This window comes from Microcaecilia unicolor, chromosome 10, assembly GCF_901765095.1.
Source record: "Microcaecilia unicolor chromosome 10, aMicUni1.1, whole genome shotgun sequence".
Classification (NCBI taxonomy): Eukaryota; Metazoa; Chordata; class Amphibia; order Gymnophiona; family Siphonopidae; genus Microcaecilia; species Microcaecilia unicolor.
Genome location: NC_044040.1, coordinates 123,506,874 through 123,534,434, shown reverse-complemented (window position 1 = coordinate 123,534,434; position 27,561 = coordinate 123,506,874). Strand labels below are relative to the sequence as shown.

At 47.0% G+C, this 27,561-nt stretch overlaps 1 protein-coding gene across 3 annotated transcripts in view; it reads right to left on the bottom strand.

Annotated features, from left to right (window-relative positions):
- Nucleotides 1-21,977, bottom strand: part of PARL (presenilin associated rhomboid like) — a 598,848-nt gene extending 576,871 nt beyond the window's left edge. For all 3 annotated transcript variants that reach the window (XM_030217136.1, XM_030217137.1, XM_030217138.1), the window contains exon 1: nt 21,823-21,977. In XM_030217136.1, coding sequence (XP_030072996.1) covers nt 21,823-21,896 — 74 coding nt within the window. In that variant the 5' untranslated portion in view covers nt 21,897-21,977. The remainder of the gene's footprint in view (nt 1-21,822) is intronic.
- Between the last annotated feature and the right edge of the window lie 5,584 nt (nt 21,978-27,561).

Here is a 27,561-nt window from a genome sequence, read left to right as displayed (position 1 = left end):
GTGGGAGCGTCGAGAGGTAGACTCCCTCGCCAGCACCGATGAAGCTCCCTCCGCCGACGTCGTTGGGGAGCCTTCCTGGGAGGCGGCCGCAGTCGGCACCGCAAGCAGTACCGATGTCGGAGACCTCACCCCGGACAAAGGGCCAGCTGGCGCCTCACTCGACGGTACCGGAGGCGCAAGCACCCCCGATACCGGAGGGGAAGGGCGCAACAGCTCTCCCAGGATCTCCGGGAGAAGCCCGGAGACTCTCGTGCAGAGCGGCTGTGGAGAAAGACATGGAAGCCGATGCAGGCGTCGAGGTCAGAGTCTGTTCCGGGCGTGGAGGCTGTTCCGGGCTGTCCAAGGTGGAGCGCATCGACACCTCCTGAACAGAGGGTGAGCGGTCCTCCCGGTGCCGATGCCTACTGGGTGCCGACTCCCTCGGCGACCCAGAGCTCTCGGTATCGATGCGGGAAGGAGACCGATGTCGATGCTTCTTTGATTTTTTCAAACGAAGCATGTCACCGGAGCTTCCCGGTACCGACGAGGACGTAGAATCCAGCCGTCTCTTCCTCGGGGCCGAGGCCGAAAAAGGTCGGTCTCGGGGGGGCTGTACCACAGGAGCCCTCAGGGTAGGGGGAGACCCACCCGAAGGCTCACCGCCACCAGCAGGGGAATGGACAGCCCTCACCTGCACTCCAGTCGAAGCACCACCGTCCGACAACATCAGCAACAGTGGAGGTCCCGGTACCACCGACGCCGACGCAGCCTTTCGATGTCTCGGTACCGACGATGCAGAGGGTCGATACCTCGATGCAGTCGATGCCGAGGTCGAAGATCTTGATGCTGCCAACGTCGATGCACTCGATGCCTCCGGTGCTGTTGTCGACGAAGAGCCCGAGAACAACACGTTCCACTGGGCCAATCTCGCAACCTGAGTCCTCTTTTGTAAAAGAGCGCAAAGACTACAGGCCTGCGGGCGGTGCCCAGCCCCCAGACACTGAAGACATGAAGCGTGCCTATCAGTGAGCGAGATTACCCGGGCGCACTGGGTGCACTTCTTGAAGCCGCTGGGAGACTTCGATGACATGGGCGGAAAAATCACGCCGGCGAAATCAAAATTCGTAATGGCGACTAAGGGCACCAAAAATAGGGAGAGAGAAAAAACCCGTACCGAGGCCCCAAAAAAGGCCTACCCCGAAAGCGAAAGGAAACACGGGAAGGGAAAAGACCGAGGTCTTCTCTTTTTTTTTTTTTAAGAAATCGCGAAGACGCGTGAGGGTCAACTTTGAGGGGCACGAAACGGCGGAAAACACGACCGTCCCAAGCGCGGACAAAAGAAGACTGACGAACACGAAACTGGTGAAAATAGAGGTAATATTTGAATCCAGAGAACATGGACAGATTGGAGAGCCCGTGACCATGAGGAATGCACACATCCATTCTCAGGGCCTCTTCCCCACCCCCACACAGGCAGCCACAACTGAGTGTGTCCAATACAGAACAAAACATCTGTACAATAATGTGGGTAGAAACAATCATCACTATCAGAGTCCAGTGTATTAGAGTCCACTGCTGTCCCTTGTAATCCTGTTGACCAGCTGCACTGCTGTAACCTGTCCTGCAAGATGCAAGAAGTGTTTGTTTAGCACCTACATAGCAGAAGGAGAAGAGGTGGCTGAGAGGTTTGAGCTTACCTTGAACTATTCTTGGCGGTTTTCAGTATTGGAGGCGTCTTTGTGAATACAGACGAGCTGTTCACACAACGGGAGTTCTACCCCGATTGTTTTACTTACCTCTTGCGCCATAGTTTGCAAGTTGACCAATAGGAGTTTATTGACCCTTGATGCAGGCAGTTGTACGCCGAAACACGGCCCGTGTCGGGGTCTTTGTCATATTAAAGGACTACATTTTTCTCAATCCTGAAGGCCCAGTGTTTGCTTTTATTTTGTTTGCCTGGTTGTACTTGTATGCTGTTTTCCCTCTCTTTTGTGGCAGAATGGGCGTGCAAGTGGCAGATGAAGTTCAATGTTGACAAGTGCAAAGTGATGCATGTGGGTAAGAGGAACCCGAATTATAGCTACGTCTTGCAAGGTTCCGCGTTAGGAGTTACGGATCAAGAAAGGGATCTGGGTGTCGTCGTCGATGATACGCTGAAACCTTCTGCTCAGTGTGCTGCTGCGGCTAGGAAAGCGAATAGAATGTTGGGTGTTATTAGGAAGGGTATGGAGTCCAGGTGTGCGGATGTTATAATGCCGTTGTATCGCTCCATGGTGCGACCGCACCTGGAGTATTGTGTTCAGTACTGGTCTCCGTATCTCAAAAAAGATATAGTAGAATTGGAAAAGGTACAGCGAAGGGCGACGAAAATGATAGTGGGGATGGGACGACTTTCCTATGAAGAGAGGCTGAGAAGGCTAGGGCTTTTCAGCTTGGAGAAGAGACGGCTGAGGGGAGATATGATAGAAGTGTATAAAATAATGAGTGGAATGGATCGGGTGGATGTGAAGCGACTGTTCACGCTATCCAAAAATAATAGGACTAGAGGGCATGAGTTGAAGCTACAGTGTGGTAAATTTAAAACGAATCGGAGAAAATTTTTCTTCACCCAACGTGTAATTAGACTCTGGAATTCGTTGCCGGAGAACGTGGTACGGGCGGTTAGCTTGACGGAGTTTAAAAAGGGGTTAGATAGATTCCTAAAGGACAAGTCCATAGACCGCTATTAAATGGACTTGGAAAAATTCCGCATTTTTAGGTATAACTTGTCTGGAATGTTTTTACGTTTGGGGAGCGTGCCAGGTGCCCTTGACCTGGATTGGCCACTGTCGGTGACAGGATGCTGGGCTAGATGGACCTTTGGTCTTTCCCAGTATGGCACTACTTATGTACTTATGTACATCACACCAATTTATTTGCTCCAATGGGCCACAGGCTGGCTGCTTCTACTAAGAAGAGAGAATAGGGGGTAGTGAGGGACCGCATCAAACACAGTAAGCTGCTCCTGGAGGGTAGAGAATGGAGAGTTGATCAGATGTAGAAAATGCAGAGTATATGATAAGCTGCCAGCTAACACCCAGTCTGAAACTTTTTCAAAGGAAATGTATGCAGCCCACACACCAGATATCTTTCAAGAATTCCCCAAAGGTGTACACATAAGCATACAGTGGCAAAAAGAAGATTTACTATAATTGAACCTAAAATGCTTATAAATGCCACCCCATAAGCTAAAGAAAAGCATCTAAAGTGCAAGCACGGAGAAGGGAAAATTAGGTTCTTACCTTGGTAATTTTCCTTCCTTTAGTCATAGCAGATGAAGCCATTACTTATAGGTTGTGTCCATCAACCAGCAGGGGGAGAAAGAGAGCACTCAACTTTTCACAGTGCCTCATGGCCAGCCAGTTCCACTGCCTCTTCAGTATTTGAAGCTTCCAAAGCAGTATGGCAAACCGCAATGAGAATAACATGAACTTTCCTCACAGCGAATGATGGCCTCTTAACAAGGGCATGAACTCAAAAGGAGAGAATGAACACATCCTCCTGGAGGGAATAAACTCGTCCTCCTTATTGTATAACTGGAGGGGATACACGCAACCTCCTGGAGGGAATAAACTCATCCTCCAAAACATAAACTGGAAGGAATGGACTCATCCTCCTATAAGTGAACATGAATCCTGAAGACTGTTTTCCAACTTTCTCCCAAGGAAGGAACTTCAGGAAACAAGAACAGAACTTGAAACAGATTCACAGCATACAGACAATCATACAGGGAGGGCTCACGGCTTCATCTGCTATGACTAAAGGAAAGAAAATTACCAAGGTAAGAACCTAATTTTCCCTTCCTTGTCATCAAGCAGATGAAGCCATTACGTATGGGATGTAACAAAGCAATCCCTATATAGGGTGGGAACAGGTCACACCACACGCTAGCGCTTGTGCTCCAAAACGCGCATCCCTCCTAGCAGCCACATCCAGCCTGTAATGTTGGGCAAAAGAGAGCTTAGAAGCCCATGTTGCTGCACTGCATATCTCTTGACGAGAGAGTGCTCTAGTTTCAGCCCAAGAGGAAGAAATCACTCTGGTAGAATATGCCTTAAAGGCTACAGGCGGAGACCGGCCGGCAAGCAGATAAGCTGAAAAGATAGTTTCTTTGAGCCAGCGGGCAATAGTGGCTTTAGACGCAGGGTCACTTGAAAGGCCAGAAGCGCCTGAAACACCGCTTTCAACTACAGGCGCTTGATGGACCACTCCGACTCCTCGGGTGTCCATAGACCCTGGACATGCTTCCCCTTGCAATGTGCGCCCCAGCCCTTCAGGCTGGCATCTGTCACTACTAGACACCAATCGGGGAGCGCCAGAAGCATTCCTCGCCGCAGCATGCTGTCTGAGAGCCACCACTCCATGCTGAGTCGGGCCGTAGGGAGCCAAGAAAGTCTACACTGATAATCCTGAGAAACTGGAGACCATCTTTGAAGTAGGGAATACTGTAGAGGTCTCAGGTGCGCTCTCGCCCAGGGCACCACTTCCAATGTGGCTGTCATCGATCCCAGCAGCTGGACAATGTCCCAAGCTCGCGGGCGGGGCATCCTCAGAAGCTGACGGACCTGATTCTGAAGCTTGCACCGCCTTAGCTCGGGTAGGTATACATAGCCCGAGTCTGTATCGAACCTGGCCCCCAAAAATTCTAGAGATTTCGCGGGGGTCAGGTGACTTTTGGCCATATTGACGACCCAGCCTAGAGACTGAAGTACTGAGGCCACTCTGGCTGTAGCTTGATAGCTCTCTGTTACAGAGTCTGCTCTGATGAGCCAGTCGTCTAGGTACGGGTGAACCCTGATACCTTCTCGCCTGAGCAAAACAGCTACTACCACCATTACCTTTGAAAAGGTTCGGGGAGTTGTGGCGAGGCCAAAAGGCAAGGCCCGGAACTGGAAACGTTTTCCCAACACCGCAAACCTCAGAAACTTCTGGTGCGGGGGCCAAATTGGTATGTGCAAGTAAGCTTCTTTCAGGTCTAGAGACATGAGAAACTCTCCTGGCTGTACCGCAGCAATGACAGAGCGCAGGGTTTCCATGTGGAAATGCTGCACTCTCAGGGACTTGTTTAATTCTTTTAAGTCCAGAATAGGGCGAAAAGACCCACCTTTTTGCGGCACCACAAAGTAGATGGAATATCGGCCGTAGCCGTGTTTGGCGGGAGGTACCGGGGACACGGCCCCTAACTGAATCACACCTTGCAAAGTCTCCTCTACCGCCGCCCGTTTGGCGGCAGAACCGCATCGGGACTCCACAAACACATCTCTTACTGGGGCGTTGAATTCTATTCTGTAGCCATCTCTGATCAGGTCCAGAACCCACTGATCTGTGGAAATATTGGCCCACTCCTCGGCAAAGAGGAAAAGACGTCCTCCGATGACAGGAAGCGAGGAGGGGGCCGGCACACCATCATTGAGAGGGTCGCCCCTGTACTCCAGGCCTAGAGCCGGTGGCTACAGAACACTTGTCTGAGCGAAAGGAGTTCCTCTGCTGAAAAACAGGCACGAAAAGTGAACCTAGCAGAATGCCCCAGGCGGTACCTTCTAGCTTCACGGAAGCGAGGTCTATAAGAGGAATGGACCGCCTGGCCCTTGGAGGAAGGCCTCGGCCTATCTTCGGGCAAGCGCTGGGGTTTAGGATCTCCCAGGCCTTTAACAATTTTTTTTTCCAACTCCTCAACAAATAGGAGAAGGCCTTGAAAGGGCAACTTCACCAACCTTTGCTTAGAGGCCATGTCCGCTGCCCAATGTCGTAGCCAAATAAGACGGCGAGCCGCCACTGCTACTGCCATTTGTTTAGCTGAAGCTCTGACAATATCATAAAGGGCATCAGCCAAAAAGGACAAGGCCGACTCCAGCCGCGGAGCCACATCCGAGAAGGGCTCCGCTCCATCTCCAGGCTGTTCCACTGCCTGTTGCAACCACGCCAGGCAGGCTCTAGCAGCATAACAACTGCATGCAGACGCCCGAACAGTAAGACCTGCAATTTCAAAGGACCGTTTAAGTGCTGCTTCCAGCCTACGGTCTTGTATATCCTTCAGGGCAACTCCCCCTTCCACAGGAAGGGTAGTTCTCTTTGTCACCGCAGTGACTAGGGCATCTACTTTAGGCCTTACAAAGCGAGCCAAATGCTCCTCACGCAGAGGGTATAATTGCCCCATAGCCCTGGAAACTTTCAAAGGTCCCTCGGGGTCAGCCCACTGAGCGGAAATAAGCTCTTGGATGGAGTCATGCAAAGGAAAGGCTCGAGCAGGCTTTTTGGTACTAGCGATCCTAGGATTCACAGAGGAGGCCGTGCCACTGTCAGGCTCTACAACAGAAAGGACCTGTAGGGCATCTGAAATAAGCGCTGGCAGCTCATCACGGTGGAAAATCCTCACCGCGGAGGGATCATTTTATTTATTTTTATTTTTGATACATTTGTACCCCGCGCTTTCCCACTCATGGCAGGCTCAATGCGGTGGACAATGGAGGGTTAAGTGACTTGCCCAGAGTCACAAGGAGCTGCCTGTGCCGGGAATCGAACTCAGTTCCTCAGGACCAAAGTCCACCACCCTAACCACTAGGCCACTCCTCCTGCACATCCAGATCCAGATCCTGTGGTAATTCTGCACCTGACTCTGGCTCCTCAGACCACGAAGGCCTGCCATAACTCTCCGAATCCTCACAGCCCGACCACGGGGGGGGGGGAAAAAGGAGGTGCACCACAATCTGAAGGGGAATTAGCCCTTCTACGCTTTTCTTTATGCCAATTATCACGGAAAATAGCCTCAGCGGGCAGTCCCAGGCCAGAATCCACCGGGGGAGGGACAATAGTAGGGGCCTCAGACGACCCTTGAGGGAGAGCTCTTTTCAGCATGTATGCTTTATGCAATAACAACACAAAATCAGGGGAGAAAAACTCGCCCTGGGCACCCAAGATCCCGTCCGGGGCTAGCCGCTCCCTGAATAGCCTCAATTTGAGGTTCCCCCCCCCCCCCCCTCCCAGGCTCAGGACTCTCCGTCTCTACGGAGGTCGCGCCATGCGGAGAATTCAAAATTGCGTCCGCTGACAGCTCTGAGCGGGAAGAATCATCGCTCGCCATGCTCGGGCCGGCTCTTACACCTGTACAGCATGATTTACAGAGCCCCGCTGCTGATTTGCGCTTGCCACACCGGAAACAGCGCTTTACATTCTCTGCAGCCATCGCCGAAAACGGCGGGAAAATTCAAAATGGCGGTTTTGCGCCAAAAATGCCCCGATCGCGGGCCCACCCCAGAGGAGTTAGAAAACACTCTTACCTCACCGGACCGAGTATCACAGCTCCGGACCCATAGAAGAATCAAAGGAAAACCTCTGTTCCATTTTTTTTTTTTTTTTTTTTTTTTTTTAACGCTGTGAGGAAAGCTGAGGTAATAAGAACTCCGGAGGCTCAGATGAGTGGGAAAGGCAGGGAAAGGCGAATCAATGTGCCTGCATCCACTGAGTGGGAAAGGACAGGGAAAAGCAAGCTAATATGTCCACATCCACGGGGGAAAGGGCTAACCTATGTGCCTTTAAAGTGAAGCTGCTATAGCCTCTAAGACACCGGCTAACAACTGGCAAGCCAGGAGCCACCCCCAGGCAGAATTTTGATGAAGTTCGAAGAAGCTGCAGCCACCCTGCTTGGGGAAATAGAGAATACTGAAGAGGCAGTGGAGCTGGCTGGCCATGAGGCACTGTGAAAAGTTGAGTGCTCTCTATCTCCGCCTGCTGGTTGATGGACACAACCCATACGTAATGGCTTCATCTGCTTGATGACAAGGAAATGATTCCGATAAGCGGGTTGTGGCCTATGCCAGCAAAGGCCTATCTGACGTGGAAAAGAAATATTCAGACTGTGAGAAATCCTTGTTGACCACTGTATGGGCTCTGCAACATTTCCGGAGTTACATCCAAGGTGAGAAGCTAATCGTGGAAACATGTCATCAAATCGTCAGTTTCCTGGGGAGCGACCGAATCAAATCCGGTCGGGTGTCCAACAGCAGGATAGTCTCCTGGACCTTGGCTCTTCAAGGATGGCCTTTAGAGGTAAGGTATGCTCAGAAACATCGTAATGTAGTAGCCTAAGGTATGGCTGACCTGCATGATTGTGCAGGACATGATTCCCTTGCAGGTATTTCTGAAACAGATGTTCCTCCACAGGAGAAAGAACCTCATCTGCACCATCTGTACGATGAGAAGATCTGTGATACAATGCCTAAAGTCTATGTGGATGGTTGTGCCTACCACCGTGACACAGACCATGAGTTGGTTGCAGGTGTGGGATTGGTATGGAATCCAACCATTCCCGAAGAGACTTTAAAGCACAGTTTGGGTTCACAGACAAACCAGTATGCTGAGATTGTTGCAGCTTTGGTGGCGGTACAGTCTGCTGTTCAGAGAGGAATTAGGGAATTAGTCATATGCACTGATTCAGATTATGTGAGACAGAACTTTGTCTCTCATCTACCCAATTGGAAGCAGAACAACATGCTAAACTCTAAAGGAAAACCGGTACATCATGGAAATTTGATTCTGGCTTTGGATCAACTGGTACGGGACCATGACATGACCATCTATTGGAAGAAGGTCAAGGGTCATGCAAAAGTTGATAGTCCTGACAAGATAGGGAACGATTTGGCAGATCTACTCGCGAAGGAAGGTGCGCTCACAGGAGAATTATGGCGGTTCTCCAAACCTGACACATTGGCAATCCATGCTGTCACCCGACGGCAAACTAAACAGCTCTGTGAGGCTCCAGTGTTTCAGTGGAGCAGTGAAGTCCCATCCTTTGATCTTGTCATGGCTCAGAAAATAGATCCAGTAGTTGGAAGATTTTATGAGTACATCCAGAACCCGCAAGAACATCCCTTGACAGAAGAAGAGTGTCAAACGGAAGAACTGAGGATATTCTATACATCCAGAGAGACGTTCAAGATCCGTCAGGACCTGCTTATCCAAACGAGTAAGCATAGTATCGAGCAATGGGTTGTGCCCCAAGCATATCGTGGCATCATGTTGCAACATGCTCATGATGAACCATGTGCAGGACATCAAGGTGAAGGCATCACCTATGAGACCTTGAAGCAAGTGGCTTATTGGCCCCCACATGCGTCAGGATGTGCAGCTGTACACGCGAGGTTGTCTGACCTTTTGTCGTTTCCAGCCATCTTCTCCTTCTCATCGAGCACCACTCCGGAAGAAGGGTATTGCTATGCCCTGGTCAGATATCCAAATTGATTGGGTTGGACCTGTGGTTCGATCCACCTGAGGCAATAAGTACATGCTTACTGTCACCTGCCTGTTCACCAAGTGGGTGGAGTGCCTACCAGCACCCAATTGCACCGCAGAAACTACGGCTACCTTGCTACTGAATCATGTGTTCAGTCAGTGGGGTTTGCCAATGCGAGTGGATTCAGACCAAGGATCTCAGTTTACTGCAGAAGTTATCCAACACATGTGGAAGATGCTAGGCATGAAGAGTAAATTACACATTGCCTACCGACCTCAGTCCTCAGGACAAGTGGAAAGAGCTAATCGTACCATCGTCACCATTCTGAAGAAGTATGTATCATCTTCCAGTAAGGATTGGGACATTAAGTTACCATTGGTCTTCATGGCCATTCGTGCCACACCCCACCGTTCTACAGGAGTGTCACCCTTTGAGATGATGACAGGTAGGGAAATTATGTTACCAATTCATTTGCTTTACAGGACTAATGATGTGAACTTGTCCAGTGCTACTTCATCTCATGAGTATGTCACACACTTGCGTCAACATTTGCAAAGTGCCTTTGCCCAAAATAACTTGGAAAGTAGTGCTAGAGGTAGGAAAGCCTACTATGATCAAGGGACTACCTCCAAATAATACCAGATTGGTGACAAGGTATTCTATTTCAATTTTGCCAGAAATAAGGTTAAGGAAAATAAATTTCTGCCCATTTGGCATGGTCCTTTCCCTATAGTGGAAAAAGCTTCACCTGTGGCCTACCAAATTTGCCTCAGAAAAAAATCTCAAGGTGAAAATAACCTTAAATGGGTCCCCATCAATCAGCTGAGACCATGTCATCCCAGTCATTCTGTTCCGGATGTGTGTATTGCTGACCTGAACTGTACTAACCAGACAACAGCATAGTCTGTTCTTTTACAGATGCAGAAAAGAACCTGGATGACCGTGTTCCTGACCACCTTACTGGTGGGATCCTTGTCCAAGATGATTGAACCTGGTCCCATGTCGGGAGTCATCCTACAAGATACCCCTGGCTTCCTGATCACCCAGTCACAGACTGTTACTCAGAAAGTGGTTGTTTCCCTTTACCCTATGCATGTTATCTTGAGACATTTTAATTTGACTATGTTGGGAAAGTCTCCCTCCACTCAAACCTGGTTTTTCAATTATATGCAGTATGCCAGAGCCCAAGTTAAGAACATTTTGGCCCCTGTTAGAGAAAGTAATGGTTCAACCTGTTCAACCCCAGAATGCTAGATCCAAACATTTTGTAGGCATTGTGGGTGGTCTGATTTTCTCTGCTATTGGTTCAATATTTGGGGCATCCATGTCTGTTGCTAATGCCATTTCTGTATGTCAGTTGCAAGATACCATAAAAGCCCTTGAAGCAGATTTGAAGAATGCTGAAACAAAATTACAATCCCAACAGAACCAGCTTATTGCCCAGGGTAAAACTAATGCAGATACCGTTACCCAATCCCACGGGATAGGTTCCGTGGGATTGGAGAACGGCGGATGTGGTCCCTCTTCACAAAAGTGGTGATAGGGAAGAAGCTGGAAACTACAGGCCGGTAAGCCTCACTTCGATTATTGGAAAAGTAATGGAAGTGATGCTGACGGAAAGGATAGTGAATTTCCTGGAAGCCAATAAGTTGCAAGATACGAGACAACATGGTTTTACCAAAGGGAAATCATGCCAAACGAATCTCATTGAATTCTTTGACTGGGTGACTGGAGAATTAAATCAGAGATGTGATATAGACGTAATCTACCTAGATTTCAGCAAGGCTTTTGACACGGTTCCCCATAGGAGGCTCTTGAACAAACTGGACGGGCTGAAGATAGGACCCAAAGTGGTGAACTGGATTAGGAACTGGTTGACGGACAGACGCCAGAGGGTGGTGGTTAATGGAATTCGCTCGGAGGAGGGAAAGGTGAGTAGTGGAGTGCCTCGGGGATTGGTGCTAGGACCGATTCTGTTCAGTATATATTTGTGAGTGACATTGCTGAAGGGTTAGAAGGTAAAGTTTGCCTTTTTGCAGATGATACTAAGATTTGTAACAGAGTGGACACCCGGGAGGGAGTGGAAAACATGAAAAAGGATCTGCGGAAGCTAGAAGAATGGTCTAAGGTTTGGCAGTTAAAATTCAATGTGAAGAAATGCAAAGTGATGCACTTAGGGAGTAGAAATCCACGGGAGACGTGTGTGTTAGGCGGGGAGAGTCTGATAGGTACCGACGGGGAGAGGGATCTTGGGGTGATAGTATCTGAGGATCTGAAGGCGACAAAACAGTGTGACAAGGCAGTGGCCATAAGTAGAAGGTTGCTAGGCTGTATAGAGAGGGGAGTGACCAGCAGAAGAAAAGAGGTTTTAATGCCCCTGTATAAGTCGTTGGTGAGGCCCCACCTGGAGTATTGTGTTCAGTTCTGGAGGCCGTATCTTGCTAAGGATGTACTACTACTACTACTTGACATTTCTATAGCACTACTAGGGTTACGCAGCGCTGTACAATTTAACAAAAAAGGGGGGACAGTCCCTGCTCAAAGGAGCTTACAATCTAAAGGACGAAATGACAAGTTGGGGTAGTCTGGATTTCTTGAATAGTGGTTAGGTGCCGAAGACGACATTGAAGAGATGGGCTTTTAGCAGGGATTTGAAGATGGGCAGGGAAGGGGCCTGGCGTATAGGCTCAGGGAGATTATTCCAAGCATGGGGTGAGGCGAGGGGGAAGGGCGGAGCCTGGAGCTGGCAGTGGTGGAGAAGGGTACTGAAAGGAGGGATTTGCCTTGAGAACGGAGGTTACAGGTAGGAACATAAGGGGAGATGAGGGTAGAGAGGTAGGGAGGGGCTGCAGATCAAGTGCATTTGTAGGTTAGGAGGAGAAGCTTGAACTGTATGCGGTACCTGATCGGAAGCCAGTGAAGTAATTTGAGGAGAGGGGAGATGGGAGTATATCGGTCCAGGCGGAAGATAAGACGTGCAGCAGAGTTCTGAACGGACTGAAGGGGGGATAGGTGGCAAAGTGGGAGGCCAGTGAAGAGTAGGTTGCAGTAGTCGAGGCGAGAGGTAATGAGAGAGTGGATGAGAGTTCGGGTGGTGTGCTCAGAGAGGAAAGGGCGAATTTTGCTAATGTTGTAAAGGAAGAAGCGACAGGTCTTGTCTATCTGCTGGATATGCGCGGAGAGGGAGGAGTCGAAGATGACACCAAGGTTGCGGGCAGATGAGACGGGGACGATGAGGGTGTTGTCAACTGAGATAGAGAGTGGAGGGAGAGGAGAAGAGGGTTTGGGTGGGAAGACAATAAGTTCGGTCTTGGCCATGTTCAGCTTCAGGTGGCGGTTGGACATCCAGGCAGCAATGTCGGACAAGCAGGCCGATACTTTGGCCTGGGTTTCCGCAGTGATGTGAGGTGTGGAGAGGTAAAGCTGGGTGTCATCAGCATAAAGATGGTACTGGAAACCATGAGATGAGATCAGCGAGCCCAGGGAAGAGGTGTAGATTGAAAAAAAGAAGGGGTCCAAGTACAGATCCTTGAGGAACTCCTACAGAGAGCGGGATGGGGGTGGAGGAAGAGCCATGAGAGTGTACTCTGAAGGTGCGGTGGGAGAGATAAGAGGAGAACCAGGACCTGGAACCCAAAAGAGGACAGTGTGGCGAGAAGTAAGTTGTGATTGACAGTGTCAAAAGCGGCAGATAGGTCGAGGAGGATGAGGATGGAGTAGTGACCTTTGGATTTGGCAAGGAACAGGTCATTGCAGACCTTAGATAGTGCCGTTTCTATTGAGTGTAAGGGGCGAAAGCCGGATTGAAGCGGATCGAGGATGGCATGAGAGGAGAGAAAATCAAGGCAACGGCTGTGGTCGAGGAGGATGAGGATGGAGTAGTGACCTTTGGATTTGGCAAGGAACAGGTCATTGCAGACCTTAGATAGTGCCGTTTCTGTCGAGTGTAAGGGGCGAAAGCCAGATTGAAGCGGATCGAGGATGGCATGAGAGGAGAGAAAATCAAGGCAGCGGCTGTGGACTGCGCGCTCAAGTATCTTGGAAAGGAAGGGTAGGAGGGAAATGGGGCGGTAGTTGGAGGGACAGGTAGGGTCAAGTGATGGTTTTTTTAGCAGAGGTGTGACTACAGCGTGCTTGAAGGTGTCGGGGACAGTTGCAGTGGCGAGAGGGAGGTTGAGGGTATGACAGGTGGGGGGGGGTGACAGTAGGAGAGATGGTGTTAAGTAAGTAGGTGGGGATGGGATCCGAGGAGCAGGTGGTGCATTTCGAGGAGGAAAGAAGATGGGCGGTTTCCTCTTCGGTAATCTCAGGAAAGGAGGAGAAGGAGGCATGGGTAGGTTGGTTGAGGGAGTGGGCTATAGGGTGAAGAGGAGGAGATGGTTTGGTTGTGAATTCGAGTTTGATCTTCTGCACCTTGTCGCGGAAGTGGTCAGCCAGTGATTGAGGAGAGAGTGAGGGGGGGGTGGGAGCGGAGGGCACTTTGAGGAGGGAGTTGAGGGTGGCGAAGAGACGACGAGGGTTAGAGCTGAGGGAATTAGTCAATTGAGTGTAATAGTCCTGTTTGGCGAGGATCAGGGAGGACTGGAAGGAGGATAGCAAGACGTATGAGGAGAGACTTGCTGACCTGAACATGTATACCCTGGAGCAAAGGAGAAACAGTGGTGATATGATACAGACGTTCAAATATCTGAAAGGTATTAATCCGCAAACGAACCTTTTCCAGAGATGGGAAGGCGGTAGAACTAGAGGGCACGATACGAGATTGAAGGGAGGTAGACTCAAGAAAAATGTCAGGAAGTATTTTTTCACGGAGAGAGTGGTGGATGCTTGGAATGCTCTCCCACGTGAGGTGGTGGAGAGGAAAACGGTAATGGAATTCACACATATGTGGGATAAACATAAAGGAATCCTGGTCCGAGGGAATGGATCCTCAGAAGCTTAGCTGAGATTAGGTGGCAGAGCCGGTGGTGGGAGGCGGGGCTGGTGGTTGGGAGGCAAGGATAGTGCTGGGTAGACTTATACAGTCTGTGCCCTGAAAATGACAGATAGAAATCAAGGTAAGGTATACACAAAAAGTAGCACATATTAGTTTATCTTGTTGGGCAGACTGGATGGACCATGCAGGTCTTTTTCTGCCGTCATCTACTATGTTACTATGTTACCGTTACCCTTGTTAATTTGCATACCCGCCAAATTGAAATACACACGGTAGATTTGTCTATAATTAAAGGTGTTTTGAATGATGAATGTCTCTTTATCCACCCTGTCAAGGACCTAATGCAAGATTTATTTAGGGAATTAGATACCAGTGTTAGTAATCGTATGTTAGGTCACATACCTACTTATTTGGTCCCCTCTGAGGTTATTAGGGATGCTTTTGCTAAAATTACCCATTTCCCCATTGAACCCTTTCAGATTCAGACTGCCTTTCATTTAGGGACAGCCCTTCCATTAATGTTCAATATGGAACGTATGGAAATTGCCTTTCTCCTACAGTTACCTTTTATTGTACCTGAGAATGTGTACCAGCTCAAACAAGTTTTGAATGTTGGAACTTGGCATGATAACGTGTACCTTCACACTGAGACTCCAGAGTATGTTGCTTATCAACATGATGCTCCTCAACACTATCTAGTCCCGAATTTGGATCTTTGTCAACAAACTAAAGATATTCATTGGCTATGCCCAGGTACACCCTTCTTGAAAGATACCACAGAAGCCCTTTGTGGGTTGTCTACCGAGAAGGTTCAAGAGAAATGTAAGGTTACCATGTCTAAATATGAGGATTTTTCTGATACCACTGTAGCTGTGGTTGAGACTATGTGGATGATTAGCACACCCAATACTGAGCTTACTGTTACATTCCTCAAACATGTTATAAATCGTTTTTCTTTCCCTTCCAATGTCTGTTTGATTGCTGTACCCAAGTACTCTGTTGTTAATGTGGGAAGAGTTTCTTTGTTTTACCTCGATACAGATTCTGTTGTATCCGAACTGGAGATCCTAGATGTATTCCATGGCCATCCCATTGACATTGCTTTGGACGTTATGCCATTTTTACAGTCTAAAAACTCTCATACCGTTGAACTTGCAGTCAACCAGGATTCACTCCAAATTGCTGACTACAAGCATCGTTCATCTGAGGTGCCCGTTGTCAACATCACCACCCATGTCGCCATTCCACTTCTCACCATATCGTGGATCGTCATGCTTGTCACTGTTACTCTATTGGCGCAAGAAGTTTTGGCTCAATTCGCCGATCTTCATCTCCCATGGCCATGAGACTGAGAGACTTTGTGTAACTCTTTTGAGTGACTATCATATCATTTTTATTTCTATTATCATATTCTGTACTAATTTTGCTGACGCTTTTGCCATGCATTATTTGGTATCATGATGATTAGGTTGATTATAATTTCATGTGTTAAGACATAACTTCTAACATCCTAAGAGTGTTCTAGTATTAGTAGTTTGCTGTATTAGCATTTTTGAAACTACGTTTGAACAATGCGTATGATTTTATGAAGTATTTGCTTCTAGTTATCATTGATAGAGTGTTAGTATGGAGTTAATGACATTTACTGTTTTTATGTCTTCAGTCTTGACCATGAGTCCTGATTTTTTTTTTTTATTAAATTTCAAAATAATACATTCACAAAAATAAATGTATAGAAAACAGGAAATACATCCAAAGAAATAAAGAACCATCCATTACATTTCCATGGATTTTCAGAAATTATCTTTCTTACTTAGTCCACTATAAACGATCAAGATACAAGGAAATAATCGAAGGAAACCAAAAGAGTAAAGAAACTCTTACAATAAACATAAGGAGGACAGAATCACAAGTTTGCCTGCGGTTTGACCATGAGTCCTGATTTAACCCATCTAGCTGTATTACTAGTTAGGTTGGAGAGGGCTTTTACTCCTTTGTAGTAAATTCCATCTCCAAGGGGGGGGAATCTGTAGGGGTATTTCCCTGTGTGTCTCACCTTGCTGGTCTTGGCCTGTATAATCCTATGACATCAAGATGGAGTTTGCAACCTATGACCTGCACATAAGTGAATTAGATAATTCAGCTTCCTGGAAAATCACTAGCAGTCATGTAATATCCAAGGACTTGCTGTGGGCAACCAGCCCCCCTTTATCTCCCTGAGAAGCTGAGAGGGAGTGAGACATGGCTCCAGCAAGCCGGGTAAGAAGCAGAACATGCATACCATAATGTAACAACTTGAAGGTCAAGAACAACGGTCGCTTCTTGCTATGCAGTGAGCTGAGGAGGATCCAGATTGGTCCCGTCTGGTCACCTGTGAATCAGGGACTCAGAAAAGCGGGAACAGAAATAAGTTAGTTGTTCAGAATCCCTGGAAGAAGATGGAAGCTGACAGGAAGATGAGAGAGACCTGATAAGGTCCACCATCTTGTGAACTGTGTATCTGGAGGAAGTATCCTTGGTTCAGCTGTACCAGCACGGAGTGACCTATGCCCCCTGTTGGTTGCAGAGTACCTGTCCTATCCCAGAAACTAAGACTCATGTTGAAAATCAGCTTGAGTCTAGAGAAGTATCCTGTGCCAACTCCTAAGAGACTACCCATGAGACAGCCTGGTGAGAGATAGTGATTTATTTCCTACTAGTAACTAAGGCCCGTTTCAAATCGCAATGAAACGGGCGCTAGCAAGGCTCCCCTCCGTCCCTTTGTGTCTCCATGTGTCGTCGGCCCCCCTGCAGCCTCCCCCCTTCCACCCCCACCGATGTCGTCGCTGCCGGCGCTCCCCCCTCTCCGAAGGCCCCCCCCCACCCCACTGACCTGCCGAAACAGAAGATTTCAGCGTCATGTGAATGCCCCTGCAGTAGGAACCGATACAGTAACGTGTGCTCCGCCCTCGACGTCTTCGCGTTTTGACGCGAGGGCGGAGCAGTGCTACAGTGCAGTACAACGTTGGAGCTGAGAATGTGCTCCGCCCTCAACGTCACAACGTTTGACGCGAGGGCGGGGCCCACAGACTGTGATTTTGTGTGGCTTCAGAGCTTCGAACTTACGAACCTGGCTTCAGTGACGTCAGTGCAAATAGAACGTTGAGGGTGAGTTTTATATATATAGATTAATCTGGATTTAGTGAGTGGTGATTACCTGAGCAAAAGGCTGGTTTAGTAATTACCGTGCTCAGAAGATAAGCAGCTAATAACCGTGCTACCTCGTAACATAGTTGTAGTATTACCAGTCAGTTGTGTAATTTTACCTAGTAACCAGTAAGGAATTAGTGTGTAGTTGTGACAACATATATTTTTGGTAATTGTTATCAGCAAGTTATCTTTGTTTTTGGCTAAGCTGGCTTAGTGTTTCTATTTTGTATACCTCCTTTTATATATCTATAATAAATCTAATATATATATCTCAGCTGGCTTTGCAGTTCGTTTCTAGCGGAAGTATTGGCTTGGTGCCAATCCAAGGTTCACTCCTTCCCTAGACAGAAAAACAAATTATTTTGCTTGCAAATAATTCTGTATCGTGAACCTTGGGCGCAGATGAGACTGTTGGGAGATTTCTCTGATAAGTATCACCTGTGACTACCTACAGGACAGGGGCACCAGCAACACCGTCGGTGCTAGCGGTCAAGGGGAAAAGGTAGCATACACAGGAACACAACAAACGATACCATAGGCAGAGACCCTCAGCAAAACAGGGAAAGGACAGTACACAGTAAACAGGAGGCAGTACAGTAAAGGAAGTATTGGAACAGTCACCAAGGGAAGACTGCATTAACCAAATAACTGGCAGAGAGGTAGAGAAGCTCTGCAGACGAAGGGTTAAACCCAGCTCAGCACACAAACAGAAAGCTGGGGCAGAGAATAAGGCAAGTAACAGGGAAGCAGAGGAGCTCTGCGGACAAAGGGTTAAACCCAGCTCTGCACACAAACAGAAAACTGAGGCACAGGGTAATCGGTAAGCACAAAGAAAAACAAACAAACAACCCCCACAGAGAGAAACAAGGGACAGGACCAGACAGGCAGAAATAAACACAGCACACGGGAACTCAGAAGGAAGACAGAAAACAAGAAACTGGAGCGGACAGAGAAGTAACTCACCACTCAGCACCAGAGCTACACAGAGATTACCAGGTGAAGGGAGAGGGGTAATTAGCCACACACGGTCAGAGACAGAGCAAACAGAAACTGCAGCCAAGAAAGGATAAATCCTCCACACACGCACAGAGCTAACAGCTCACACAGCGCAAAGGAATCCACAGAGCTAACAGCTCACACAAAGCAAAGGGGTTCACACAAGCACAGAACTAATAGCTCACAAAGAGCAAAGGAATCCACACAAGCTCAGTGCTAACAGCTCACACAAGCAAAGGAATCCACACAAGCACAGAGCTAACAGCTCACACAAGCAAAGGAATCCACACAAGCACAGAGCTAACAGCTCACACAAGCAAAGGAATCCACACAAGCACAGAGCTAACAGCTCACACAAGCTAAAGAGGCAGAGGCGGGCCTGGTGGTTGGGAGGCTGGGTTAGTGCTGGGCAGACTTATATGGTCTGTGCCCTGAAAAAGACAGATACAAATCAAGGGGCTGGTGGTTGGGAGGCGGGGCTAGTGCTGGGCAGACTTATACGGTGTGTGCCCTGAAAAAGACAGATACAAATCAAGGTAAGGCATGCACATATGAGCTATCTTGCTGGGCAGACTGGATGGAACGTGCAGGTCTTTTTCTGCCGTCATCTACTAATGTTAAGCAGATAAGAGTAAACGCCAAAGCAGGGGTTTCTGGGAGGGGCGAGCTTATGTAGACAGACTGACATCAGCTCAGCCCCTAACGGACCAATCAGGAGCGGTTTCAAGCATTCCCCTGTCTGACTTATAGGATTCAAGCAGAAACATAACAGAATCATAACAAAAGTATACCTACAAGTAAAATAAACAAGAAGTTTTACCCATAACTAAAGGAGTCCCACCACACACATCTGCAACAAAAACATTAAAAAAGTTTTGGGGGGTTTTTTATACTGTTTTAAATCACGTTTATTAGCTTGTCCAGAGAAAAGATATACCAACTCCATTCCATGGTCCCCAAAATGTGGAGTACCACAAGGCTCTCCTCTTTCTCCCATCTCGTTTAATATAATGATAGCACCATTAGGTTACATGCTTGAATCAAATGGTTTTAAATCTCTCATGTATGCAAATGATGTCACAATCTATATTCCTTTTGCTAATGATATCAATGAAATCTTAACCAAAATAAAATCTAGTCTGGAGACCTAATGGAATCATGGGCAAACAATTTCAAACTGAAACTTAATAGAGAGAAACCTAAACTCATGATATTAACAAACTAGTAAAAAAGCCCCGTTTCTGATGCAAATGAAACGGGGGCTAGCAAGGTTTTCTTCAGAGTGTGCATGTGGGAGTGTGTGTCCCTGCCCTCTGCCCTCTCTCCCTCCCCCTCCCCCCTTGGAGTCCAGTCCTTCAGTGTTAAGTTTCCTGCTGTTCTGTGTTACAGAGAGAGTGAGGGCATCTCTCTCCCCTCCCCCTCTGAGTCCTTCACTGTTACAGAGAGAGGGATTTCGTGCTGTGCTGTTTTCCTTCACTCATGGGGAAACAGGATATCTCCGGCGCTTCACACTTCCGGCTGGAGGCTTCAGAACGTTGGTCTTGCCTTTTATATATATAGATCCTTCCCAACTGATAACTTTCAAAACCTACTGACAACATAACCTATCCACTGGAGTATAATTTGAAAATCCTGGGAATAACATCTTTCATTTGAACCACAAGTATGCAATCTAGTGTCTAATGTATTCAAATCATTATGGAAACTACAAAGATTAAGACCATACTTTCCAAACACAATATTTAGATCCCTAACCCAATCCTTAGTATTATCCAAATTTGACTACTACAAAGCTGTTTATTCTGTACTTAAGACTTCATTAATTAGAAAACTACAAACTGACCAGAATACGACAGCTTGCCTTGTACTTGAAGCTCCCCGTTACTCTGAAGTGACCCGCTTTTACTTAAATTACACTGGCTCCCTATAAATGCACTCATTACATTCAAACTATGTGTATTCGCCCACCAAATAATTTATGGTTCATCTCCATCCTATATGCAGAACCTTATAGAGCTATCAACACATAACGCTAAAAAATCCTCCAGACTTCCTTATATTACACTTTCTTCAATGCAATAAACTAAATATAAAACTGCTGGATTTTCCTACCAATGTACTGATGGAATTCATTGTTCAAACTACATCACATTGAAGACTATTTCACATTTTGCAAACTATTAAAAATACACCTGATAAGACTGATCACTAACAACAGAAATAATCAATCATCTAGCTAAACTAGTTAAGACAATATGACTCTATTGATATCTCATCTTGACTATTACAACTGTTTTATGTCAATTCAACTTCTTAATGTTATCTGAATTTTTATCTATTTATTCCACATAACCAGAATTGAATGTCAGTTTTACATCTGTTTTAATCTAATCCACACTGAACATATTTGATATAATGAGCGATATAAATGTCATAAATACACAAATAAATAAAAAGTGTGTGTGTGGGGGGGTAATACAAATATTTTATTGAATTTTTGTGTAATATAAAATACATTTTTAAATCAATTTTGTCATATAACAACGAATTAACAGTTATAATAGCAAAAAAAGCAAAGGAGAAATCAAAAGCGATCACATAGGTACAGTAAGTACCTGGAATACTTTGACTTTCAGCTAGAAGTTAGATATTCTACAGGAAGCAACATCTGTTTAGCTTTTGAGTATACACTTTTTTCCCCACAATCTTTAATTCAAATAATTTACAAATTTCATTCAAGTTACTATGGCAAATGGCCAAAATGCCAGTTAAAATAAGTGACAAATGGTCACAAGGTCTGTACTTGATTGATACAAACATTCTGAACTGCAAAGTTCCCAGAGGCAGATTTCAAAACAATCCTGGATTTTCCAACAACTATATCCTGATGCAGTGTGCAATCTACAAAAGGACTACAATTAAAAGATTTGGGGACGTTGCTTTGGGATGTTAAGTTCAAAAGCAGGACTGGCTAAAAAGTAACCCTCCCTGAACTAGGAAACCTGGCTGCTCAAAACAGGCCTCAGTAATATGGAAATATGAACAAACAGCAACACTGACAAACTTTGCCACCTTATATATATATATATATATATATATATATATATATATATATATATATATATATATATATATATATACACAATACTTATTTATGCAGAGAGCCAACTTTAAGAAAGTAATGAGGCAATTAACAACTGAGACCTAACGTGGTCAAATAAAGGAACATTCATTTGAACCACAAAAATAGGACACGCGACATGTGCTTACAACTACTATTAATTCTTCACACTGGTTACGTTTATCGTTGTTTGAGTACCATAGAGCTGTTGTATCCGCTGCATAATATGGTCTCGTCCAGGTTGTCATTATTTTTATATACAGTATATGTTACTCTGGTTCTCATAACTAATAGCTAACACTATGTATCCTAAGATTACCCATTATTCCTTACCTGTGCCCCAAAATCCCGCAGTCACGTCTACAGACCTGTCCCCACGTTCTGAGGGTCCAACAAACCCAAGCCATTTTCCACTTTTCCCTACTACTATCACTTCAATATTATGTTACATACAAAGTACTTCCGCTCATCTTCCTTCTCCTGCCCAGTGCCCACCTTCCGGCGCTGCATTTTGTCGTCACGTTTAGAAATTATTATAATCATTCAGTCAAAATTAAGGAGGTTAGATTGAGAACAGCAGACAGTGCGAGGCAATCTAACAAGTTGAAGACAGTAGGCGGAGTCGCAATACACCCAAAACCATAACAAACGCTACTGAAAGCAAAAGTAATTTAGTAAGATTATTAGAAATAATTGACTGCCTGTGCGTCAAAAGCCGTTCCAGTTGGATTAGCAGTGCCTTAAAAGGTGGAGGACAAAATATATATTTTTAATACTGTAGTTTCAAATATTAACAATAACATCATAAAATGTATGAATTATATGTGTCGCAATTGTAAAAACAATATAATCAGATACAGCACAAAAAAAACAAGCATGAATAAGAATTATAAACTTAGTAGGTATATTAGGTAATTTGTTGCTGACCTTTGCAAATTACAAATTAGACATATCAAAATTTTTTTACTACTACTACTACTATTTAGCATTTCTATAGCGCTACAAGGTGTACGCAGCACTGCACAAACATAGAAGAAAGACAGTCCCTGCTCAAAGAGCTTACAATCTAATAGACAAACAAATAAATAAAGTAAGCAAATCAAATCAATTAATGTGTACAGGAAGGAGGAGAGGAGGGTAGGTGGAAGCGAGTGGTTACAAGTGGTTACGAGTCACAAGCAATGTTAAAGAGCTGGGCTTTCAGTCTAGATTTAAAGGTGGCCAAGGATGGGGCAAGACGTAGGGGCTCAGGAAGTTTATTCCAGGCGTAAGGTGCAGCGAGACAGATGGCGCGAAGTCTGGAGTTGGCAGTAGTGGAGAAGGGAACAGATAAGAAGGATTTATCCATGGAGCGGAGTGCACGGGAAGGGGTGTAGGGAAGGACGAGTGTGGAGAGATACCAGGGAGCAGCAGAGTGAGTACATTTATAGGTTAGTAGAAGAAATTTGAACAGGATGCGAAAACGGATAGGGAGCCAGTGAAGCGACTTGAGTAGAGGGGTAGTTTGAGTAAAGCAACCCTGGCAGAAGACGAGACGGGCAGCAGAGTTTTGAACCGATTGGAGAGGGGAGAGGTGACTAAGTGGGAGGCCAGCAAGAAGCAGATTGCAGTAGTCTAAACGAGAGATGACAAGGGTGTGGATGAGGGTTTTGGTAGAGTGCTCGGAAAGAAAGGGACGGATTTTACGGATGTTGTAAAGAAAGAAACGACAGGTCTTGGCGATCTGCTGGATATGAGCAGAGAAGGAGAGAGAAGAGTCAAAGATGACCCCAAGGTTTCGAGCTGAGGAGACAGGGAGAATGAGAGAGCCATCAACAGAAATAGAAAACGGGGGGAGTGGGGAGGTGGGTTTGGGGGGAAAAATTAGAAGCTCGGTTTTGGTCATGTTTAATTTCAGGTGGCGTTGAGACATCCAGACAGCAATGTCAGACAAGCACGCTGAAACTTTGGTTTGGATGCAAGGTGAGATATCAGGGGTAGAAAGGTAGATTTGGGAGTCATCAGCATAGAGATGGTAGGAAAAGCCATGGGATGAGATTAATGAACCAAGGGAAGAAGTGTAGATAGAAAAGAGGAGGGGACCAAGAACAGAACCCTGAGATACGCCGAGAGGCAGAGGGATAGAAGAGGATCCACCAGAGTGAACACTAAAGGTGTGGAGGGAGAGGTAGGAAGAGAACCAGGAAAGGACAGAGCCCTGGAATCCAAGTGAGGACAGGGTATCGAGAAGTATGCTGTGATCGACAGTGTCAAAAGCAGCGGAAAGATCAAGAAGAATGAGGATGGAATATTGACCTCTGAATTTAGCCAGTAATAGGTCATTGGAGACTTTAGTAAGTGCAGTTTCGGTTGAGTGGAGAGGGCGAAAACCAGATTGAAGGGGGTCAAGAATAGCATGTGAGGAGAGAAAATCAAGGCAGCGGTGGTGAACAGCACGCTTAAGTAATTTGGAGAGAAAAGGGAGGAGGGAGATAGGTCGGTAATTAGAGGGACAAGTAGGGTCGAGTGAAGGCTTCTTAAGGAGAGGTGTGACCACAGCATGTTTAAAGGCAGTAGGGACAGTTGCAGTGGAAAGTGAGAGGTTGAGAATGTGACAGATAAAAGGAATAAGAGCAGGTGAGATGGCATTAAGAAGGTGGGTGGGAATGGGATCAGAGGAACAGGTGGTACATTTTGAGGAAGAAAGGAGAAGTGTAGTTTCCTCTATAGTAACTTCAGGAAAGGAGGAAAAGGAATGAGGGGAAGGAGAGAGAGGGGAACGGACTAGTGGAGGGAGAGGTGGCGAGGTAGAGAATTCAAGGTTTATCTTTTGAACCTTGTCGTGAAAGAATTCAGCAAGGGTCTGAGGAGATAGTGAAGGGGGAGTTGGGGGAGGGGGCACCTTGAGGAGAGAGTTCAATGTGGTGAAGAGAAGTCGAGGGTTAGAGCCAAGAGAGTTGGTCAGTTGGATATAATAATCCTGTTTGGCGCGTAAAAGAGCAGATTGGAAGGAGGTCAGCATGAACTTAAAGTGTAAGAAATCAGCAAGGGCCCGAGATTTCCGCCAAAGGCGTTCGGCAGAGCGGGTACAGGAACGTAGGTAGCGGATATTAGAAGTCAGCCAAGGTTGGGGTTTTGTACGCCTTATAGGGCGGGTCATCAAAGGTGCAAATGTGTCTAAGGCAGAGGATAGAGTATTGTTGTAAGAAGAAACAGCCTCGTTGACAGACGTGGATGGTGCCACAGTAGAGAGGAGGTTTGAAACATGGGAGGATAGAGATGAAGGGTCAATATCGTGAAGATTCCTAGATAAATTAGATAAGATAGGATGGGGCTGGGAGGGAGGAGATTTAAGTGTGAAAGTTATAAGATGGTGATCAGAGAGGGGAAGATCAGAGACAAGGAAACTAGAGGGTGAACAGTTGGAGGAGAAGATGAGATGAAGACAGTGACCATTTTGATGAGTGGGGGAGGTGGAGCATAGTTGGAGATTAAAGGAGGGTGTTAAAGCAAGTAACTTGGAAATATAAGAGTTGGAAGGATCATTAGCAGGAATATTAAAGTCACCAAGGATGAGAGAGGGGGAGGAAGGATCATGGAAGAAGGCAAGCCAGGCATCAAAGTCTCTGAGAAAGGATGAAAGGGACTTATCAGGGGGACGATAAATGACCGCTATTCGAAGAGGCAGAGGAGAGAAAAGGCGGATAGAGTGGATGTCGTGTTCTCAAGGACCTTGGCATTCTGTCAGGCTTCTTCCCCGGGAACCCTGGGTACGTGAGTCCTTGGACCACGGCCGAGGAGTGGCAGTGGCAGGCAAGATCACCTCTGGAGCAGAGAAGAGACAAGGCTGGACTGGAACCCCAGACTGGAGTCCTGCAGTGGAACACTCAGGACTGGAACGCACCGGACCGGAACACACTGGAGTGGGCTTCACCTACGCTTAGCTGCCTTTCCCCGAGGGTTGAGCCCTCAGGTTCGAGCAGCCGGTAGGGCTTACAGGAAAACCAGAACTGGAACCAGCAACAGGAACAACCGGAGTCAGGATCCAGCGGTGCTCCCAGGTACCTAGGCTAAAGCAAGGCAGACAGGCAGGGAAGAGGACACAGGAGCTATATACAAGCAAAGCTCAAGGGAATGGGAATGACAGCTACGCTTGCCAGAGGAAGGGTTAGACTGCAGCTACAGTAGCTAACAGACAGAAAGGAGAGAAATGGCTGCAGCATCAGCTGCTGACCAACCTCAGACAGGGAGCAGCACCACTGCACAGGGATAACAGAAAGGCTAGAAGCCCACAGGGAATAATAAACACAGAAAGGCTGAAAGCCCACAGAGCAATAAACACAGAAGGGCCAGAAGGCAAGGCCCACAGGTGATAGTAACTCGCAAAGCAGAAGGGCTGGAAGCCCAAAGAAAAGACAAGGAAAGCTAACTGTGCAAACAGCACACTAACCTCGGGACCTAAGGCACTGCGGAGGCATTGGCAATGCAAAGGCAAAGGCTGCAGTCTCTAAGTGCTTAATAAAGCCCTTCAACACCAAAGGCACAGCTGCAGCAATCTCTAAGCAACTACGGAGGCTGTTCAGGCACAAACCACAGAGCAGGCAGAAAGCATAGTGAAACACAGAGAGGCTTCCCACACCCAGGTGTAGTGTAGTGAAGCAATTAGAGTCATGCTGGAAGCAGCCAGCACACAGAGAGAGAGAGAGCTAACCCAGGCAACACCCACAGGTGCAGTATAGTGAGGCAATTAGTGTCATGCTGCTGGATGCAGCCAGCACAGAGAGCCGGAGTTAGCTCAGAAAGGACAGACAGAAGAAACAGGAGCCAGCTAGGAAGCTGACCCCCAGGAATAAGGTAAGTCTGAGGGTGGTCACGGCCACAGACATGACAGTGGACTTCAAAGGAGGAAAAACAGTGAGATTGAGGTGGAAGCAGGAGTTGAAATCTGGAGGAGGGAGAGAGAAGTAGTCCAACACCGCCCCCGCGACCAGCAGGGCGAGGAGTATGTGAAAAAATATAACCGCCATGGCAGAGGGCTGCGACTGAAGCAGAGTCATCAGGGCAGAGCCAGGTTTCTGTTATGGCAAGCAGATGGAGGTGACGCGAGATAAAGAGGTCCTGGATATAGGGGAGTTTGTTACAGATAGAGCGGGCATTCCATAGGGCGCAAGAGAAGGGCAGAGAAGAGGAGGGGAGTAGAGGAATAGAGATGAGGTTAGAGAGGTCGCGGTGAGATATGTAGAGTTGGAAGGAGGGCCAGGATTGGGATTGATGTCACTGGCTGAGAGTAAGAGAAGGAGTAAAAGAGAGCGGAGGAGAGGTGTGGCCACAAAGGCGTCAAAGGCGAGAGGTATTTAGGTGGAATGGGGAAGGCAAAATGGAGGGAAGAAAGAAACGGAGATTAAAAGCCAAGAGGGAGGAAGAGGGTAGGAGAGAAGTTGAGGTGATGAAGTCGATGGATGGGCAGTGAGTTCCTGTAGCAGAGAGAGGTAGGGGGTGAGGGAAAATATTAGGAAGGGACAGGGCTAGGAAGAGAATGTGAATAGGGGCCATAAACGACTGAGGTTCTTTAGCAACTGGGAAGAAGATTAGATGTAAAGAGAAAAATGCCCGGCACGCGGCACCTAGAGCGGAGGCCCTGAGTGGATCGGAGTGGACCTGGGTGTCACCCCGGAGAAGGCTGTAAGGATATGCAGATGAGCTGCAAGTCCTCCACAGCACCTGAAAGGCAGCCGGTGGTACAGCTGGGCACCTCTCAGCTGAGGAAAGGCTTACCAGGGGTTAGGCCGAAGCCAGCATTCCTCCCCATTTTGCTTTGTTTTTATTTTACTGTTTTGTTTTGGTTTGTTTATTTATTTATTTGAAAGCATCCCATATCCTATATAATAATTCTTACCTCCAATGTTCTGAGGCTGCCTGGAACCGCGGGACCCTCGGAGGTGGTCTGCTAGATGGAGTAGATAAAACTAAAGTCATACCATGAAGACAGCTGAGCGAATGCCATGAAGTGGCACGCGAACAAAAACAAAAAACAAAACAAGGCTCAAGCCAGTCTGACAACCTCCCGAAACTCCCGCGCACAGTAACCGCCCT